At 59.7% G+C, this 20,292-nt stretch overlaps 2 protein-coding genes across 2 annotated transcripts; both read left to right on the top strand.

Moving 5' to 3' along the window:
- The first annotated feature begins 2,438 nt into the window (after window positions 1–2,438).
- TWF2 (twinfilin actin binding protein 2) lies at window positions 2,439–11,797 on the top strand. The gene is made up of 9 exons (XM_069473693.1): window positions 2,439–2,607; window positions 6,269–6,346; window positions 8,609–8,787; window positions 9,179–9,274; window positions 9,467–9,571; window positions 9,677–9,802; window positions 10,395–10,545; window positions 10,694–10,815; window positions 11,221–11,797. The coding sequence occupies exons 1-9, from the start codon at window positions 2,583–2,585 to the stop codon at window positions 11,386–11,388; spliced, it is 1,050 nt and encodes a 349-aa protein (XP_069329794.1). The 5' UTR covers window positions 2,439–2,582; the 3' UTR covers window positions 11,389–11,797.
- A 2,697-nt stretch (window positions 11,798–14,494) lies between these two features.
- On the top strand, window positions 14,495–18,628 carry TLR9 (toll like receptor 9). Its single transcript, XM_069473692.1, has 2 exons — window positions 14,495–14,620; window positions 15,396–18,628. The coding sequence occupies exons 1-2, from the start codon at window positions 14,618–14,620 to the stop codon at window positions 18,480–18,482; spliced, it is 3,090 nt and encodes a 1,029-aa protein (XP_069329793.1). The 5' UTR covers window positions 14,495–14,617; the 3' UTR covers window positions 18,483–18,628.
- Window positions 18,629–20,292: the final 1,664 nt, after the last annotated feature.

Genomic DNA, 20,292 nt, shown 5'->3' with positions numbered 1-20,292 from the left:
CACTCACTCTAGCCTGGGCAACAGAGTGAGACTCTGTCTCAAAAAAAAAAAAAAAAAAAGTATATGTAGCAACAAGTCTCCCCCACAACTCATCCTCTGGCCACCCAGTTCCTCTCCCAGAACACATCCAACATTACTAATTTTATGGAGATCCTCCCAGAGTTGTCAGAGGTATTCTGTGCAAATTCAAGCAAAATATATATATGTGTACATATATATACATATGACACACATAAAGTTTTATACATATAAAATATTTCTTCCTCCCTCCCTTCCTTTTACACAAATGATAGCATACTCTATACCATATTCTTTCTGAGATTTTCATCTGAGCGTCCCCTATCATTTTATGTTAGTCTTTGAAGAGCTGCCTTGTTGTTAGGGCTGCAGAGTAGTTTCTGTGCAACTGTGGGACTCCACGTAGCTAGCTCTCCAATGATGGACATCGAAATTGTTTTCAGTTTTTTGCTTTATATTTTTTTGTGTGTACACATATTGGTAGGATCATTTCCTAGTAATGAATTGTTGGGTCAAAGGCATGCATTGTTCATAGCAGCACTATTCACAATAGCCAAAAGGTGGAAACAATCCCATTGTCCATCAACAGATGAATGCATTAACAAATGGTGGTATACACATTTAATGAAATATTATTCAGCCATAAAAAGGAATGAAGTACTGATATATGCTACAGTGTAGATGAACCTTGAAAACATCATGCTAAGAGAAACAAGCCAGACACAAAAAGTCACATATTGTTATATTTCCATTTCTATGAAATGCCCAGAATAAGTAAACCCATAGAAACAGAAAGCAGATTGGTGGTTGCCAGAGACTGGGGTAGGAGATAATGGGAAACAACAGCTTAATGGGTCTGGGGTTTTATTCCGGAGTAATGAAAATGTTTTGGAACTAGAGGTGGTGGTTGCACAATAATAAGGTCCTAACTACTGGTGGGGGGAAAACAATAGACAAATATGTCGGAAAGAATGATACAGGGAGAGGGTCAGCCAGGCAGTAGGGGACACCTGCAGTTGAGGTAGAACCATCAATGATCCTGTCTTGTTATAGTTCATCCAGTGAGGGACATTTTTGCTGGGAACGTGACTTCATTATTTTTCATTAACCTGGTTAATTCCTGTTTCCAGGAGGTCAAGGCTCTTATGGTTGTGTGGAATCACCAACTGCTCCCATGGAGGGGCCAGGTCTGACCACTGATGTAACCAACAGTTCTGCATTGGCAGGGCGCAGAGTGGGGGGCCTTGCCCACGAACAGTTCTCCCAGGGCAAGCTGCAGGGCGACACAGCAGTTCTACTTTCCATTTTGAGTGCTGGAGTGATGGTAGTAAGCAGACTACACAGGCCCAGGCCTCAGGGTGTGTATAGGAAGATGAACAAGAACACTCTTCAATTTGGAGTGTGCTGGACTCTTGGGTTGAGAAACTCAGTGCCCAGAGGAGGCCTCGGTGTCACCCAGTCAGGGCTGGGTAGCAGGACAGTAAATGGAGAGCTCAAGCTGGGGCCGGATACCAGGCAAGCCACATACTTCATCATGTCTCAGCAACCCCAGCCCAAAAAGGTGGCCTGCTTGCCAGTCTTCCCAGCCAAAGTCCCTGGACAGGCTCTACTGGGGCCAACTGGGGTCATATGCTCATCCTTGACTCAATCACCTTGGCCTGGATGATACCAGTACATTGGCTGACAGAACAGGCTGGCACTGGCGCCAGGAGGGCAAGGCTATTGGGGATAGAGACAGAAGTTCATTAGGAGGTGGGAAGTTCCTCAGGCTCAGCAAGCTCTGGCCCTCCTCCAACCTCTGGGCCTTTGCATGTGCAGTTCCCTCTTCTCAGAAAACTTCTTCCTCCACTCGGCTGGGTTGCTCTGTTCTCCCCTTTAGGTTTCTGCCCAAATTTCGCCTCCTCCTGGAAGTCCCTCAACATTCTCTGAGCAGGGGCCTGGCCCCCACAGACACTGTTCATCTGCTGGCTGCCTTCTAGACTGGGTCTGGGCTCCCACCGTGAGGGCAAGGCCGCCGGCCATGACCACCCCCAGGTCCCAGTGCCCCACGGGACACGCTCAGTAAAGGTCCCCTGGGAAAGGGATGGCGCATACAACACCCACACGCAGACCCCCATTCTGGTCACAAACCTGGATCCGCACGGATCCGCCCCTACTCGCAAACCCATCTGGCCTGGGGCGCACAGATTGTCGCGCGCACCCGCACGGATGCAAGCCACCCACACACCACCACCACGATCAGGGCTCACATACACACACGAGCGTACGCCCACGCACGCTCGGCCACCTGCGAGACAGACGCACGCGCAGGCGTGCGCACACGGTGATAACAGACCCACCCGGACCGAGGCGCGCACGCGCGGCCTCGAGTCCCCGCCCCTCCCGGCCTCGCCTGTCGGGGGCGGGGCGCCGCTGGGGGCGGGTCCTGCGGCACCGCCCGGGAAGCTGCGCGAGGCTCGGCAGCAGCCGCCACATCCTCCTTCTGTTCTTGGTCCAGGGGAGCGGAGCGGGGCCAGGGCCAAGCGGAGGGCTCCGACGGCGCGGGCGGAGCGGAGCGCAGAGCCATGGCACATCAGACGGGCATCCACGGTGAGGGCGGATGGCGGGCGTGCATAGGACCCAGGGTCTCAGCTTTCAGGCACCCCCTCCCCGGCACTCGGCCCCTCCCTCCTCCCCGCACCAGCCGGGGGAAGCTTCCTGTTCTCTTTTGCAGCCGCGGGTTGCCTAGGCTGGGCACATCTGGGGGAGTGTGGACTTGCTTTGCATAGCTGGGAGTGGGTGTACATGTACCTACACAGCTTGAGTGGAAGTATCTGTTTGCCCACCTGGAAGTGGATATGTCTGTGTGTGCCCATCTGTATATTTTTGTTCCTTTCTGGGGGTGGGTGTACCAGATGTGCACATCTGGGGGAGTGTACACGCATGTGCACATGTCTTCTGTGTATAGTCTTGTGTGTGCACATCTGGATATGACTTGCTTGTGCACATCTAGGGTCATTCATGCACATGCACTAGCAGTGTTTGAATGGACACTGGGTAGGTTGCATAGGACCATCTTTAGACATCAGTGTTTCATGGCAGTGTGCACATGTCTGTGGGTGTCTGTGTGTGTGCATAGTCGGGGCGCACCTCAGTGTGCATTTGTTGCCATGGATGCATGTGCTGGATGTGTCTGTATGACTTGTATGGGCTTGGGTATTTGTGTGAGGAGGGGGCCTTGAGCTTTGCTTCTCCCAGACTCCTCATATGCTCCTCCAGGCTAGGCTGGGGAAAACCTGGGACAGGGCTCTGTAAGTGGGCTGGGGAGAATCACCAGTCTGACCTTGACCTTGACCTCTGACCTCCCTCTCATTTTCCACTGTTATCTCCCGAGTCTGCCCCAGCCAGGGTTGGAAGGTCCCAACTCAAGACTGGAGGCAGGGAAGAGTGTGCAGATATGGGGTTTGTGGGGGAGGGTCCTGGCTCTAGAGAATCCAGGCCAGCTCCCAGTCCCACCCCCCATGCCCAGGAAGCTTCACCAGCCCAGAGCATCACACACACACTCTTCCCCATGGGTCCCGGTTTCCTCCTGGGACAGGCTAGGAGAGAAGCAATGGCCCAGAGCCAGGTGCCCTGACCCTACTAGGGCCTCAGTGTCCCCATCTGTCACTGGCCTAGGAAGGCTGCCTGGCCCATGGGGAAGGCCTAGGCTGCTTGCCCAGACAACCTGGTAGGTTTGGCCATCAGCCACTCCTCCTCCACACCAGGGTCCCCTGCCTGGGGCTACCACCATCGACCTGCCTGACCGCAAGCAATCCCTCATGCAGGAGGTTGTGGTTGCTTGGTGGCTGGACTGCCCTGGAAGGGTTTCCCTAGCCCCGCCTCCACCCACCACCCCTCAGGACCAGAAAAGGCAGGGGCCTGGGTCAGGGCCAGCCTCCCACCAGATGGGCCAGCCTCTCTCCGGAAGAAGCTGGAGGGGTAGGCTTCATGACAGCCCCACAGGAGGGAACTGTGCCTGGCCTGCGCCTTCCTTCCTCTTTGTCTGGTCATAGCTGCTGCCTCCAGGCCTTCAGCCTGTGAGAGTGGGTAGGGGGGTATCCTGGGAAGTCAACCTCCCTCCCCCGCTCCCCGTGGTAGCTGGGGCCCTGCCTCACTCCCTCATTTCCTATACATTGAGACAGGCCTGCCTAGGAGGTCAGTGGGGACTGGGCTGCCCCCCCCCCCAGCCCTCATGCCTGGGAGCAGCCCAGTCCTTCCCATTTCTGGCCCGGAGAGTTGGCGGAAGAGATCACCCTGGAGGACCAGGTACCAGTCCTGTCCTGGCCATAGATGTGGATCTGCTGACTCGGAGCAGGGCACGGGAGGGACCTGTAACCTGAGGCTCACTGGAGTTGAGGGGGTGGGCACGGTGGGGGGGCTGTTCATGAATCTTTGATGACAGAGGCTCAGGTGTCCCAGGCCTGGCCTCTGGATTATTGATGGTGGCTGGGGAGGCACTAGGGATGGGGTGGGGAGGGATGTCTCTTCCCCTGCTGGGGTGTTAGTTTGCCCTGGTAACACCAGAAGGGGCCTGTCAGCCTCTCCCTTGGGGGAGCTTCTTGGCCTCCCTCCTGGAAGGTTTGAGCAGGTAGAAGGGCAGCTTAGCACCTCCTGCCCTGCTGTTATTACTGTAATAAGAATTAATTGTTCTTAATAGAGGCCCCCATTACCGAGCCCTTTCTCCCATTTACTCCTCACCACAGCCCTGTGGAGTTTGGGGATATTATTTCCATTTTATAGATTGAAGTTCAGAGAGGTCAGGGGTCACACAGCTAAGGGAGAGGTTGATCCCCAGAGGTCAATCTTGGGGTCTGCCAATGGAAAGTTCTGTCCTGGCCCAGTGGGACTGTATCCACCTGCCTGCAATTCCATGCCATGCTTCTCTGAGCCCTCAGTTGAGCCCCTGCCCACCGAGTGGCCTTGGAGGGCAGTAAACAGCCTGAGGTCTCAGGTTCATGGTCACCCTGCAAGGGGGCACCTGAGGACGAGACCAGAGTTTGTTTTCCTAGAGGCCCCCCCGCCCGGCCCTGGACTGCCCAGTCCTGGCCCTATAAATATTCTCTGAGCTCAGCCTTCCAGCCGTGTTCTTGCTGGAATTCTCCTGACCCCTGGGCAACCTCAAGGTCATGCTGGCCTAGCCCCACTCACCCAGAGCCCCAAGCAGAGCCCTTCCTCACATGGACCTTGGTTTCCCTGTCCACTAATGGTGGATCCACCTGGTGGGTGTGTGACTTCCCATGGTTCCCTGCTCTGGCCATGATCCTCATCTCTATGCTTGGGTCCTTGGTCACTGGCTGTCACCTTCCAGCTATGCGGCCCAAGGCCCAAGATGGGGGCTCTGGGGAGTTCCAGGGAGCCACTCCTCCAGGAAGGCTTCCCTACTGCCTGAGGGCTGAGGGCTTCTTGCTTCCTGGCAGGGCTGTGCCGGGGCTGGCGGTGGCTCCTCACGGCCTCTCAGGGTCAGGCGGCCTGGCTGGCGGGCTGGGGCTGGATGTGCATGCATGTGTCATGCGTGTGTGCGTGTTTCTGCATACACTTTGTACAGCCTCTTGCCTGCACATGTCTTAGCCAAGCTCTGCAGTTGTCTGCGTGTGTGTTTGTTAGCATCCTGGAGACTGTACCTGCGTGTGTGTCTGCATGTCTAAACATGTGTGTCCATTTATGTTTGACCAGCTGAGTGCTCACATATGAAGGTGTTTGTACTTATGTTCCCATATCACACATGTGTAGTATGTGTTGCATTCATACATGCTGGATTGAACACGTGTGTGTGTGTGTGTGTGTGTGAATGGACATGGTGGTCAGTGCACAGTGGGGGCATTTGTCTGTGTGTTCCTTTGTCTGTAGATATGACAGTGCTGAGAGTGTCCCAGAACAGCCCAGTACTGGGCCTTTCTGGGGAACAAGGGACAGGTGGGGGCCATTCACTCTGTGGCTGGCCTGGCTTGCCCCAGAGTCCACCCCATCTTCGGGTGGGCTGTCCCATCCCTGCCTACCCCACCTGTCACCAGACCTCTCCCAGCCAGCGGGCCACTCGCCTGCCACCTCTGCTGGCTAAATTTGGGAGCTTATGTGCAGTGGCCGTCTCAGGTTCCCAGTCACATGGGGGGCCGTATTTAACCCGCTTCCCAGCTCAGCCACCAGACTCCACAGGACAGAGCAGATCCTGAACTCGCCGTCCCTGAACACTCTGCCTACTCATCCCCCACCATGTTTCTTGTTCTTATAGCCACGGAGGAGCTGAAGGAATTCTTTGCCAAGGCTCGGGCTGGCTCTGTCCGGCTCATCAAAGTCGTCATTGAGGATGGTGAGTACCCACCATGGGCTGGGGCAGAGGCAGGGGCTGGACCCAGCTGCCTCTGGGGTGGGGAAAGGTGGGTGCTGGCCATCTAGCCCCCTCAGGACCTCAGTTTCCCCGTCTGGGAATGGGAGTGAGGTCACTCACTAAAGGAGCCTCACAGGGGAGCGTTGGGAGTGGGCATGATTGTCACTCCTGTTATGCAGAGCAGGAAACTGGAGCTGGGGTCCTGCCCAGCCCTGGAGGTTGCGAGGGTCCTGAGTTGGGCCTGGTCAGGAAGGGGTGAGTGAGTCCAGGCCCTGCCTGCGTGGCCAGTGCCACCCGCCTCCATCTGCTCGTGGTCTGCAGGCCTGGCCTGGGGAGAACAAAGGAGGTGCCCGGACCCTTCCTTTGGGAAGTGTCCCTATAGTGGGGAGAAGGGGTTTGTGTCTGGCTCATTCTGAGAGCAGGACGGGAGGATTCCTGGCTGGGCCTCAGCCTGGACGCTGAGGACCTTGTTTGGGGGTGCAGGGGCTTGGGCTGAAGCCTGCAGTGGAGCGAGTTTGAGGAGGCAGAGGATTAGGCTGAGGCTGGGTCGGGGGCTCGGGGTAGAGGACTCCTCTTTCTCAGTGCCAAGGGACTGTCCCTGGAGGTAAGGGGTACAGACTTTGGGACTGGGGGTGGGCCAGGCCCCTCAGGGGTCCCTCAGCCCTTCTCAGCAGCCATGCTAGAGTGGTCCTTTGGGTGGCTGCCCAGATGGGCTTGGTACTCAGCTGGCTTTTCATATATTGAGTTGGCTCAAAGCAGGGTCTGCCGAGACCCATAATTGATCCCAGGCTTTACGGCCACAGCTGTGCTGGGCTTTGCCCAGGGTCCCTGAATTCAGATGCCCTCAGAGGCTGGGTAGGGGTCACTGTGGCAGGTCATGAGTGAAGGCCTCCTGGGGCAGCAGGCCACAGCCTTCCCTGCTTAAAGAGGCAGTTGCACTCACTGGCCCCAGTCCTCAGCGCCCCCTGTTGTCCCCCAGACACGATGTGCCTGCAGATTTTAAGCAGGAGGAATCTCTAGGCAGGTTCTTATCCCAGTTCTGCGTTACAGTTGTTGGGGTACCTCGGAGCGCCCAGGGGGGTCCAGCCCCCGACAGGCAGTCGCTGTCCATCTCCAACTGAGTGTGGCCCCAGTGTGGCCAGAGGTCCTGATTTTTCTGGAGAAGCTGTGAATTCTACTTATATAAAATTTCCCGGTTTGAAAATATTAACAAATTAAACAATGTTGACCGTGCTGTGGGGGCAGCTTGGCCTGTGGCTGCTGGTTTTCAACCCTGAGCCCATCTGAGGTCTGAGTGGGCAGGTGAGGAGGCGGAGGCCCGCAGAGAGGCAGCTGGACTGGTGGGCCTGGCATATCAGGGTTCCCGGGCAGCTGAAGCCCTGCCCCCATGAGGAGGGCCTGGTGGTCAGGTGCTGGGACCCCCCGCCAGGCTGAATTCCCCTTTGCCCCTGTTCTTCCTCCAGCCTAGGCCTGTGCGCGCTGGGCTAGCGTTTGGTGCCCTGCTGAGGTCCCAGCCCACAGGTGCAGCCTGGTAGGTCCAGTGTGTGCCCAGCCTGATGCCCCATTCAGCCACTTTGCACCAGCCAAGGAGGTGGCAGGCCTGGTGGTGACCAGGCATTAAGAATTTGGCTGCTTTTGGTTTGTGACTTTTTGGGGAGGGGACTACAGCTGGTGGGGTGGCTGTAGGATACCTGTTTGTGCAGGGTTTGATAGGAGCCCCTGCCTCCCTCTCTCCCAGATGATTTTGCCCCTGTGGGTTCCTGTGGCCTGGGCTGTGACACCACGCCCCTCAGCACATTTGTCCTGAGAGGGGTCTGCTGGGCTTCTGCTGAGCCCTGGGCCGAGGGAAGAGGGAGCAGGAGGTGGCGCCTTGGGGACTGTGCACTGAGTGGCTGTGCCAGTAGGGTGGGGTACAAAGGAGCACCTAGGTGTGTGGGTGTCCTTGAGGGGCTGCACTGTTGGTGGCTGTGGCACACGGCTGCGTGTCGCTGTTTGTGCTCGGGATGTGTGGAGGGAGCAACCCTTGCCAGCAGCTTTGTGCCCTGCTCACCCCCTCACTGATTCAAGCACACAGCCTCATATTTCGGGGCCCGGGTGGGGGGCGGCGCTCCAGGGAAGGTGGGGGGAGGTGGCCAGCAGGTCTGAGCCGGATCGGGAAGGCATGGCGAGGACGAGGACGAGTCCACAGTCAGAGGTGGAGGCGGGAGATGGCTACTCTCCAGCTCACCCGGCCTCTGCCCCCAGAGCAGCTCGTGCTGGGTGCCTGGCAGGAGCCGGTGGGCCGCTGGGACCAGGACTATGACAGGGCTGTGCTGCCGCTGCTAGACGCCCGGGAGCCCTGCTACCTGCTCTACCGCCTCGACTCGCAGAACGCACAGGGTTTCGAGTGGCTCTTCCTAGCCTGGTCGCCTGATAATTCCCCTGTGAGTCCTAGGGACCCCTGCCCAAGCCCAGGCTCAGGGCCAGTGGGGAGTTGGGAGGGCCCTGCCCTGGGGAGCCTTGGGGGGACACAGGCCTGACCCAGGGAGGCTGAGGGAAGAGATATCAGGCCCTGGCCCAGAGAGTCTGAGGGAGGGACAAAGCCCTGTGCTTGGAGCCCGGATCCCTAGCGGTCCTGCAGCAGCATCAGCCTGGCTCCCGGAGCTTGGGCTGCCCATGCTGGTGGGAGCCACCCCGCCATATCCTAGGCCCTGTGCTGTCCCCTCTGCCGGGAGTGCGGGCACAGTGGGAAGACCAGGTCCCCCAGAGGCTCCTGCTTGCTCCCGGAGAGGCAGCTCTGCCCAGAGGGCTCCCATGGTTTGGCCCTGCCTTCAGGTGCGGCTGAAGATGTTGTACGCGGCCACACGGGCCACAGTGAAAAAGGAGTTTGGGGGAGGCCACATCAAGGATGAGCTCTTCGGGACTGTGAAGGTAGCTGCAAGGCCAGGACTCCGTGGGCCCACGGAGGGTGGGGCACTGTGTGGGGTCACAGAGCCAGTGCCAGGCTCAGGGGCAAGATGGGGAGGGCTGGGGGAGTCCAGGGGCTGCAAGCTGGGGTGCTCAGTGGGCTTCCTCTAGTCCACCCCAAGGTGCCCATTTGCGCGTCTGCATCTGCCCCCGCAGGACGACCTCTCCTTCGCTGGGTATCAGAAGCACGTGTCCTCCTGTGCGGCACCCGCCCCGCTGACCTCGGCGGAGAGGGAGCTTCAGCAGATCCGGATCAACGAGGTGGGTATGCTGCACAGGGTGGGCGGGAGTCCCAGCCAGGGCCCTCAGGGTCACGCCAGGCCCTGCTGGCAGTGCCTGTGCGCCCTCACCGTGCCCCGCCCCCAGGTGAAGACAGAGCTCAGTGTGGAGAGCAAGCAGCAGACCCTGCAGGGCCTCGCCTTCCCCCTGCAGCCCGCGGCCCAGCGGGCACTGCAGCAGCTCAGGCAGAAGATCGTCAACTACATCCAGCTGGTGGGTGCCCATCCCCTGCCCTGGCACCCCTCCCCTGCTCCCTTCAGCCTGCAGCCTGCCCGCTTCACCTCACCTGTATGTCCATGGGAACACACCGTCCACCCCAGCCGTCCCCTGTTCCGCCTGGGTGCAGCCACTGTATACGCAGATACGCCCTGCCCCCTCAGCCCTGGACCCCTTCCTGTCTAGACTGCCTCTGCAGCCCCCTTGACCACCCCTTTCCCGGCAGGTCCTCCTGCCCCAGTGGTCCAGGCTGCCCCTTTCAAGCAGAATGGCTCCTCCCTCGCAAGGGGCACCCCCAGGGGCCCCAGAGTATCTCCTTGAGGCCAAGACCCTGCGTGCCAGTCCCGTCCACTGCCCTTGGTGGGAGTGCCTTCTCCAGCAGGGCCTTCAAAGGGGCAGAATTGGGGCTGAGCCTAGGAGTGGCCTCTTCAGAGGGATCACCACAGAGGGGCAGCCACTGGGGAGAGTCTCGAAAGAGGGGGGTCACAAGCAGGCTGCCAGCCAGTCCTACTTCAGGGGTTTTTGTGGGGAGAGTGGGCCTGGGCTCTCCCCAACCCGGTACCTTCCTTCTCCCCCCGCCCCTTGGCAGAAGCTGGACCTGGAGCGGGAGACCATAGAACTGGTGCACACAGAACCCACCGATGTGGCCCAGCTGCCCTCACGGGTGCCCCGAGATACTCCCCGCTACCACTTCTTCCTCTACAAGCACACCCACGAGGGGGACCCCCTTGAGTCTGTGGGTGAGTGACCACAGCGGGGCTGCCAAGCCTGTGGCTGGGCAGGGCAGGGCTGGTCTACAGCCGGGTGGGCCTGCTCTGGAGGTGAAGGTCAGCAGGTTCCCCAGGCCCACCCAGGCTCACCTCCCCTCCCCCTCCCCCCTGCCCGCAGTGTTCATCTACTCGATGCCGGGGTACAAGTGCAGCATCAAGGAGCGCATGCTCTACTCCAGCTGCAAGAGCCGTCTGCTTGACTCGGTGGAGCAGGACTTCCAGCTGGAGATCTCCAAGAAGGTGGGCGCCTGTCCCCAGCTCCCAGTCACCCCAACCTCAACGTGTGGCGTTGGAATCCTGAGACGACGGCAGAGCAGGCATCATTGCTGCTGTGTCGTTCGTGGGGAACCTGAGGCGCAAGGGGAGACACGCCTTGCCCAAGGCTGCCCAGCTGATTGGTGGCACAGACGAGCCCCAGCTCTGCCCACCACATTTTCTCCTTTCCCTGGGGGTGGCAAAGGGGTGACTCAGGCAGGCAGAGTACAAGATTTTGGTCCTGGGGGTGGCATTCCAAGTGGGATCTCTTGGGGGAAAATCCAGGGCTGGGGTACGAGAGATCAAGGGGTGCCCCGGGAGGGGTGGTTACCAAGGGTGGTGTGTGTTGGGGCCCCACCATCGGGGTGACCACTGCCTTGCCCCGTGCAGATTGAGATTGGTGATGGCGCAGAGCTGACGGCCGAGTTCCTCTATGACGAGGTGCACCCCAAGCAACACGCCTTCAAGCAGGCCTTCGCCAAGCCCAAAGGCCCTGGTGGCAAGCGGGGCCACAAGCGCCTCATCCGTGGCCCCGGCGAGAATGGGGATGACAGCTAGGTGGCTGGACCTGAGCCGGGCTGCCGTGTGGACTGTGGGGCCACCCACACTGCCACTCCCTGCCACCTCCTTTCTTCCCATCCTGGGCTCCAGGAAACCGCTTCCCGTGGGACAGGAGGGGTGGTGGCTGAACACACTTGCAGCTTCTGAGGGCCACCAGGCTGGTGTTTTGTGACCCTTCCATGTTGCTGTCCCTGCCTCTCATCTCTGTGCCCAGGGTGTCTGGGGAGGCCCTGCCTGGCTGGCTCAAGGGAGCTGGGTGGGGGGCCTGACATGAACTTGGCCTCCAGGGGCACTGAGACTAGGGTTCCAGCACAGCCCAGAAGTCTTTGGCCACAAGGGCTGGGTCACTGCAGGACAGGATGGTTGAATGCTGTATTTTCTAAAGAATAAAATATTTTTAAATCAAGACTGAGCCTGGCCTTGGGAGACCACCTCTGGCCCTGGGAATCGGGCAGCCCTGGGCATAAAACTGCCTTCTCCCAACTCGGGGGTACTGTCGGCCTGGCAGGTGGAGCCCCCACACTCCTGGCTGCAGGTGTGTGGGAGGGGCCGTGTCTGCGTGTAAGGGCACAGGCCTTGCCCGGGTGTCCTGGTGGACAGGGCCCTGCCCGGGAGCAGGCGTACCTCCCCTGTGATGTGGGGGAACTGGGCGTACTTGTCCTGTGGCTGCCGTAACAGATTACCACAAACAGTGGCTTCAAAAAACCCACAAGTTTCTCTTACAGCTCGGAGGCCAGCAGTCTGAAATGAGTCTACGTGGCCAAAATCAAGGTGTTGGCGGGGCTGCTTCCTCTGGAGGCCTGGGGAGCATCCAGTTCCTTGCCCTTGCCAGCTTCTAGGGCTGCCTGCATTCCCTGGCTTGTGGCCCCTTCTTCCATCTTCAGAGCCAGAGGCGCCTTCTCTGATTCTGCTTCCGTGGTCACGTGGCCCTCTTCTCTAGTTAAACCTCTGTGTCTCCATTTTAGAAGAGACACTGGTGATTGCATTCATCTTCCCTGCCCCCTGCAACCTACCATGTCAGGATCCGTGACTTCATTATGTCTGCAGAGTCCCTTTCACCATGTCAGGTCACATGTTCACGGGCTCGGGGGGTTAGGACGTGGGTCTGCATTGGGATTATGCGGCCTCCCACCTGGATAGGGGCTCTTCTCACTAGGCTTCCCGCCCCCAAGGGGCTGAGGCTGTGGACATCTGTATCTGGGTGTCTCCGGTCTGTGTGTGACCTCTCTGTCACTCATCTGTCACTTCTCTGTCAGCTCATCAGCCTCCCTCCAGCGCCTGCTTTCCTGCCCCTGGGGGAGGCAGGGCAGCTGCTGGGCGTGGGGCATGGGGTGTGGGGCTGATGACTGCAGCTCAGGCGCTGAGTGGGCGCTGCCCTCTCCCCTGGCTCAGGGCAGTGGCCCATCCCTGGGCCTTTCTCAACCCCTACTAAAGGCCCTAGGGCTGCAGGGAGGAGAGCCGGGACTCTGGCCGGGACCCAGAGGAGGCCTGTCCTTGCCCATCGCCTCCCAGGGGGAGGAAGATGATGCCATCACCCCACGCTGCTGAGCCAGCTGGCCACCTGGCACCATGGCCCTGCCCACTGTGACACTGGCCAGAGGTGGGCCTGAGAGCAGCCCAGTGGCAAATGTGCAGCCCGCCTCTTCCCCACAGCAGCCCCCCTTGTTCGTTCATTCATTCAACCTTCACTCAGAGACACCCTCTCTGTGCCTGTCTAGGGCTGAGTGTTGGGGACCCATAGGTTCAGCAAGTATCGAGCACTTACTGTGTGCTGGGCACTGTTCTGAGACCTGGGTATACGGACAACAGCTGCCTGCCCTCAAGAAGGTGGTATTCCAGCAGGAGAATAAGACAATCTGCAGTGAACCATGAAAACCCAGTGCTATGGTCTGTCAGCAGTTGAAAAAATGTTAAGACAGAGAAGAATGGAGCAGGCAAAAGGACTCAGGGGTGCCAGATCTGGGGGGGAGGTTTATAAGAAGGTCAGGGAAGGCACCATTGAGAGGGTGGTATGGGGGCAGAGACTTGAAGGAAGCAAAGGGGGTCCCAGGTGAGAGTCTGGGAAAAGAGCGCCCAGGCAGAGGGAACAGCATGCCCCAAGCCCCTGAGGCGGGAGAGTGCCTGGGTGTTCAGCAACAGCGCAGGCAGATGGGGACAGCTCAGGGAGGCAGTGGGAGCCAGGTCCCATAGGACCTTGCTGGCCATTATGTGGACTGTGGCTTTGAGTTCAGAGACAGCCATGAAGGGCTCTGAGCAGAGGAGATACCCAGTGTGACTTAGGCTTGAACAGGACCCTGCAGGGGCCTATTTGAGTAGGTGGAGGGTGGAGAGCAGGACAGGGCAGCCAGGAGGCAGCGGCACCTGTACAGGTCCAGGCCAGACGATGGCGGCTCAAACCCGCTGGTGGACATGTGGGTGGTGGGTGGTGGGCAGATTCTGCAGGTGGAGGCAGCAGGACCTGCTGAGGTGTCCGGGGGCACCCTGGGGCTGTGGGTCTGAGTGTGCTGAGTTCCTATCACCTAGGGCAGAAGGGGCATGGGAAGAGCCACTGGGGAGGATGAGTGGAGTCCCAGCTGGGCCGGTGTGCCCGCCTTGCAGGAGCCCTGGAAATGCAAAAGAGGAGTCCTGTTCCGGGAAGAGGTTGCAAGCCTGTGGTGAAGGCAGGTGCAGCCCCAGCCTCCACTCGAGCTGTCCCCTGCCCCTGCACTCGAGCCCCCCCACACACTGGGGATGGCACTGCAGAGACAGGAAAGGACGGGTGGGGGAGCCAATGTCCTGAGAGTGCCAGCCATGGGCAGGGGCTGAGGCATGAGGGTGAAGAGTCTTCCTGGGACTGGGGAGGGCCTGGCAGGTGTGTCCCAGTCTCTCACTGCCCTTAGGCTGGGCTGGGCCTTAGTTCTTCCCCGGACTTCCCAGAGGACAGGTGTGAGGCCCTGGCGGGATGCAAGCTGTCTGGGAGGGGAGTGGAAAGAGGAAGGGGTGAAGGGACTCTCTGCCACCTGACTATGCAAATGGTCTCTGACTCATGGGACCCTGGCCCCCTCACCATGGGCAGGAGTTGGTGGGGAGCTACTAGGCTGTTTTAAAATTCTCACTTCCTCTGTTGTCTGAGTTGCTGCGGCCCCAGAGGGAAGGGACCCAGAGTGCTCTGAGGGCGAAGCATCCTTCCCTGCAGCTGCTGCTCAGCCTGCCAGCCAGACCCTCTGGAGCAGACCCTACTCCCATCATGGTAGGACAGCAGCTCTCAGCCCCCTGGGGAAGGCGATGGCCTGGGAAGGGATGGGCAGAGAGGTAGACTTGGCAGGGCTGTCACCCACATGGTCCTGGGGACACTCAGTGAAGCCTGAAGACATCAGAGCAGCAACTCTTCTCTGAGCAGTGAGACCAAAGCCACTGGGGGCACGAGGAGGCTGAGGCCAGAGGCTTCGGGCAGTGGCAGGGCTGGGGCTACGTGCCCAGGTACATGCGCCTGGGGCTGGCCCCCCAATCTGTTGCTAACCATAGCAGGTCAAGGGCTCTCCGGCTGGGTGAGGCGGGCAGAGGGTGAGAGAGCTGGGCAGTGGGAGGGATTGGGGAAGGCTGGCAGAGGGCAGAGAGGGGACTTGGGAGTGGCAGGAGGGGAGGGAGCCAGCTGCCACCTTGCTCAGGAGGAAAGAGAACTGGCCTCTGAGGAGAGGGGACCGGGGCCTGTTGGCCGCCATGCCTGGCCCTCCTGTCCAGCTGGGTTTGGTTATGAGTGAAAGCTCCAAATCGTGAACTGGATTCCAGGTCTCAGTACCAGTTCTGAGTCCCGATTCTGAGTCAAAGGCTGGGTCTGAGGCCGAGCTCAGGTTCCCCATAAGACTTGGAGGGGGAAGGGGCTGAGCAGCCAGGGAGGAAGCTCCGTGGGGCGGGGCGGGCTTGGAGAAAGGGGCGGAAGCCCTGCTGAAAGACCCCCACAAAGTGGAGGGGGGGAGGTGCAGCTGGGGCCTGGATACTCACACAGCCCCACCCCCACCCCACAGGGCTCCTGCCGCGGTGCCCTGCACCCCCTGTCTCTGCTGGTGCAGGCCGAGGCACTGGCTGTGGCCCTGGCTCTGGGTACCCTGCCTGCCTTCCTCCCCTGTGAGCTCCAGCCCCGTGGCCAGGTGAACTGCAACTGGCTGTTCCTGAAGTCTGTGCCCCACTTCTCCGCGGCAGCACCCCGTGGCAACGTCACCAGCCTTTCCTTGTCCTCCAACCGCATCCACCACCTCCGTGACTCTGACTTTGCCCACCTGTCCAGCCTGCGGCGTCTCAATCTCAAGTGGAACTGCCCGCCGGTCGGCCTCAGCCCGATGCACTTCCCCTGCCACATGACCATCGAGCCCCACACCTTCCTGGCTGTGCCCACCCTGGAGGAGCTGAACTTGAGCTACAACAGCATCACCTCTGTGCCCGCCCTGCCCAAATCCCTTGTGTCCCTGTCCCTGAGCCGCACCAACATCCTGGTGCTGGATGTTACCAGCCTCGCGGGCCTGCACGCCCTGCGCTCCCTATACATGGACGGCAACTGCTATTACAAGAACCCCTGCAGGCAGGCGCTGAATGTGACCCCAGGCGCCCTCCTTGGCCTGCGCAACCTCACTCACCTGTCGCTCAAGTACAACAACCTCACAGAGGTACCCCGCAACCTGCCCCCCAGCCTTGAGTATCTGCTGTTGTCCTACAACCGCATTGTCAAATTGGTGCCGGGGGACCTGGCCAATTTGACTGGCCTGCGTGTGCTTGATGTGGGCGGAAATTGCCGCCGCTGTGACCATGCCCGCAATCCCTGCATGGAGTGCCCGCGTCACTTCCCCCAGCTACATCCTGATACTTTCAGCCACCTCAGCCATCTTGAAGGCCTGGTGTTGAAGGACAGTTCTCTCTCCAGGCTTGACGTCAGATGGTTCCGTGGTCTGGGCAACCTCAAAGTGCTGGACCTGAGTGAGAACTTCCTCTATGACTGCATCACCAAGACCAAGGCCTTCCAGGGTCTGGCACAGCTGCGCAAGCTCAACCTGTCCTTCAATTACCAAAAGAGGGTGTCCTTTGCCCACCTGCAGCTGGCGTCCTCCTTCGGGAGCCTGATCTCACTGCAGGAGCTGGACATGCATGGCATCTTCTTCCGCTTGCTCAATGAGACCACAGTCCGGCCGCTGGCCCAGCTGCCCATGCTCCGGATTCTGCGTCTGCAGATGAACTTCATCAACCAGGCCAACCTCAGCATCTTTGGGGCCTTCCCTGGCCTGCGCTATGTGGATCTGTCTGACAACCGCATTAGTGGAGCTGCAAAGCTGGTGGCCACCATGGGGGAGGCGGATGGCGAGGAGAAGATCTGGCTGCAGCCTGGGGACCTTGCTCCAGGCCCACTGGACACCCCCAGCTCTGAGGACTTCATGCCCAACTGTAAGACCTTCAACTTCACCCTGGACCTCTCAAGGAACAACCTGGTGACAGTCCAGCCGGAGATGTTTGCCCAGCTCTCTCACCTCCAGTGCCTGTGCCTGAGCCACAACAGCATTTCCCAGGCAGTCAACGGCTCTCAGTTCCTGCCGCTGACCAGGCTGCGGATGCTGGACCTGTCTCATAATAAGCTGGACCTGTACCACGGGCGCTCGTTCACAGAACTACCACGCCTGGAGGCCCTGGACCTCAGCTACAACAGCCAGCCCTTCAGCATGCAGGGTGTGGGCCACAACCTCAGCTTCGTGGCCCAGCTGCCCTCCCTGCGCTACCTCAGCCTTGCACACAACGACATCCACAGCCGTGTGTCCCAGCAGCTCTGCAGCACCTCGCTGCGCGCGCTGGACTTCAGCGGCAATGCCCTGAGCCGTATGTGGGCCGAGGGAGACCTCTACCTCCGCTTCTTCCAAGGCCTGAGAGGCCTGGTCCGGCTGGACTTGTCCCAGAATCGCCTGCATACCCTTTTGTCCCGCAACCTGTACAACCTCCCCAAGAGTCTGCAGCTGCTGCGTCTCCGTAACAATCACCTGGCCTTTTTCAAGTGGAGCAGCCTCACCTTCCTGCCCAACCTGGAAGCCCTGGACCTGGCGGGAAACCAGCTGAAGGCCCTGACCAACGGCACCCTGCCTGCTGGCACTCGGCTGCAGAGGCTGGACCTCAGCGGCAACAACATCGGCTTCGTGGCCACCGGCTTCTTTGTCCTGGCCGTGGAGCTGCGAGAGGTCAACCTCAGTGCCAACGCCCTCAAGACGGTGGAGCCCTCCTGGTTTGGACCCTTGGCAAGTTCCCTGAAAATACTGGATGTGAGTGCCAACCCTCTGCACTGCGCCTGTGGGGCAGCCTTCGTGGACTTCCTGCTGGAGGTGCAGGCAGCCGTGCCTGGGCTGCCCAGCCGGGTGAAGTGTGGCAGTCCGGGCCAGCTCCAGGGCCGCAGCATCTTCGCACAGGACCTGCGCCTCTGCCTGGACGAGACCCTCTCCTGGGACTGTTTTGGCCTCTCACTGCTGGCTGTGGCTCTGGGCCTGGCTGTGCCCATGCTGCACCACCTCTGCGGCTGGGACCTCTGGTACTGCTTCCACCTGTGCCTGGCCTGGCTTCCCCGGTGGGGACGGTGGGGTGAGGACACCCTGCCCTATGATGCCTTCGTGGTCTTTGACAAGGCGCAGAGTGCTGTGGCCGACTGGGTGTACAACGAGCTGCGGGGTCGGCTGGAGGAGCACCGTGGGCGCCGGGCACTCCGCCTGTGCCTGGAGGAGCGCGACTGGGTGCCGGGCAAGACACTCTTTGAGAACCTGTGGGCCTCCGTGTACGGCAGCCGCAAGACGCTGTTTGTGCTGGCCCACACGGACCGGGTCAGTGGCCTCTTGCGTGCCAGCTTCCTGCTGGCCCAGCAGCGCCTGCTGGAGGACCGCAAGGACGTGGTGGTGCTGGTGATCCTGAGCCCTGACGCCGGCCGCTCCCGCTACGTGCGGCTGCGCCAGCGCCTCTGCCGCCAGAGCGTCCTCCTCTGGCCCCACCAGCCCAGCGGTCAGGGCAGCTTCTGGGCCCAGCTGGGCATGGCCCTGACCAGGGACAACCGCCACTTTTATAACCGGAACTTCTGCCGCGGACCCACGGCCGAATAGCCCTGAGCCACGGTGCCGCCCAGCCCCGTCCACGCTCGCCCCCCTCTCCCGCCTCGCTCTGCAGCCCACGGCTGTGCCTGTGCCCGCACCGGTCCCCCTAGCCCGACCTGGAATAGAGCAGGTACTCAATAAATGCCACCGGAGGCCAGAGGGCTGACCGTGTGCTCACTGGAGGTGTGGGTGGGAGGAGGGAAGGGAGAGAGAATTCTCCAGGCCTTCATGAAGTGAAGAGGGGAAAGGGGTGGTTTGGGAAAATTGCCAGAGACAGGACAAAGGTCTGCAGGGGAGAGAAGCTGCTACGGCCAGTTTTGTTCCTGGGCATCTTTTCAGGGAGGGCTGATGATGGACGCTGAATGTGGTCTTGGTCCCTCCCAGAGAGCAGGGGAAGGTCTCCGGAGAGCCCGGCCCTCCCCTTCCTGAGCAGAGCCAGGCCAGCCCTGGCCAGCACTCCTTCCTCTGCTGTGTATTGGGCTCACGTATTTGCCCCTTCCACCTACTGGACTGAAAATGCCTTGAGGGCAGGGAACCTTCAGCCTGGTTCATTTCTGGACCCCAGCAAAGTCCCGAGAGGCTGCAGCTCAGGGGAATATTCATTCTAAAATGTTAAGGAAAACATGGATTTGTGGCACGTTTGGGGGGTGATTGCGCCCTCTTGTGGCCATGTCTGTACTTGGCGAAGAGGGCCGCTTCCCACTGGGGAGAGGAAGGTCTGCGGGTGCATCCCTGCCGCAGGGAGCTGGGAGCCACAGAAGATTCTAGGCTGAGCTCATAATCCATCCCTTTCTTTTCCACCCAGAGGCACACGCTGGGTCTCTCTGTACTGATATTGAAGGGACACCTAGGTGAGCTGCCACCTGGCTGCAAAGGTGGGGGCCTCCTTCCCTGCTCTTGCCTCCCAGAGCTGATTATGCTTAGTGTGGAGACACAGCCACATCTGATCAGGATGGAGTGTGTGCGCCTCTATTTTTGATATACAGTGTGTATTTAAGGACACAGCTAGGAGCCCTGATGAGAAGAGACCAATGTTTGGAGAGGTCAGGGTCTGTACCCAGTAAGTACACATGGAGCCATGAGCAATGTCAGGCCTGGGGCCCTTGAGGGGCCCTGTCCTGGGCTGGCTGCCTACACCATCACAGCAACCACACCGGCCTTTGAGGGGCAAGGGAGAAACGCAGCCCAGACAGCTGACAGAGCTAGGCCTGCGGCAGGTTGCAGGAGAGTTGAACCGGTTTGACTGGCCCGGGCCAGTTTGGGGTCTGCTCTGCCACTCAGGGCCTCTGGAGGGGAGGGTTGGAGCTGGCAGCAGACAGCTAATTTTGTAGCCTGATTGTGGGCAGACCTTCAGGGGGGTTGCTTTTGCCCTCCCTCCAGCCCTCCAGGCATAGCCATAGCCGCAAGGAAAGTATTGGCTACCTTCTTCTTTCTGACTTGGGCCAGGGGCTTCTGTGGTGGGCTGGAGTTCCCTGTTATCTGCTCATCTGGAAGACAGAAGGAGGGTCTCTGACCTACCTGTGAAGCCCCACGTGGGCTCTGACCTGACCTGTCACATCCCCTTGGCTGATGCCTGGGAAGAAAAGAAAACACAGCAGTCCTTTCTCCCAGGCTGGAGTCTGGGGGAGTCCCCTGTTGAGTGGCTCTGACACTATTCTGGCCACAACCAGCAGCAGAAGCAGCAAGCAGGGCCCTGTGCAGGGAACCATGTTTTGCATGTAGGAAGCACAACCTGCCTCCCTCTCAAGATAGCCAAGTTTGCCTCTGGCAGTTCCAGGTGGGACTTCCATCTAGCCACCCACTCACGCGTGCCCATAGT

Source organism: Eulemur rufifrons, chromosome 7 (genome assembly GCF_041146395.1).
Source record: "Eulemur rufifrons isolate Redbay chromosome 7, OSU_ERuf_1, whole genome shotgun sequence".
Taxonomy (NCBI): Eukaryota; Metazoa; Chordata; class Mammalia; order Primates; family Lemuridae; genus Eulemur; species Eulemur rufifrons.
The sequence above is the reverse complement of the archived record's forward strand: the minus strand, read 5'-3'. Positions and strand labels throughout refer to the sequence as shown.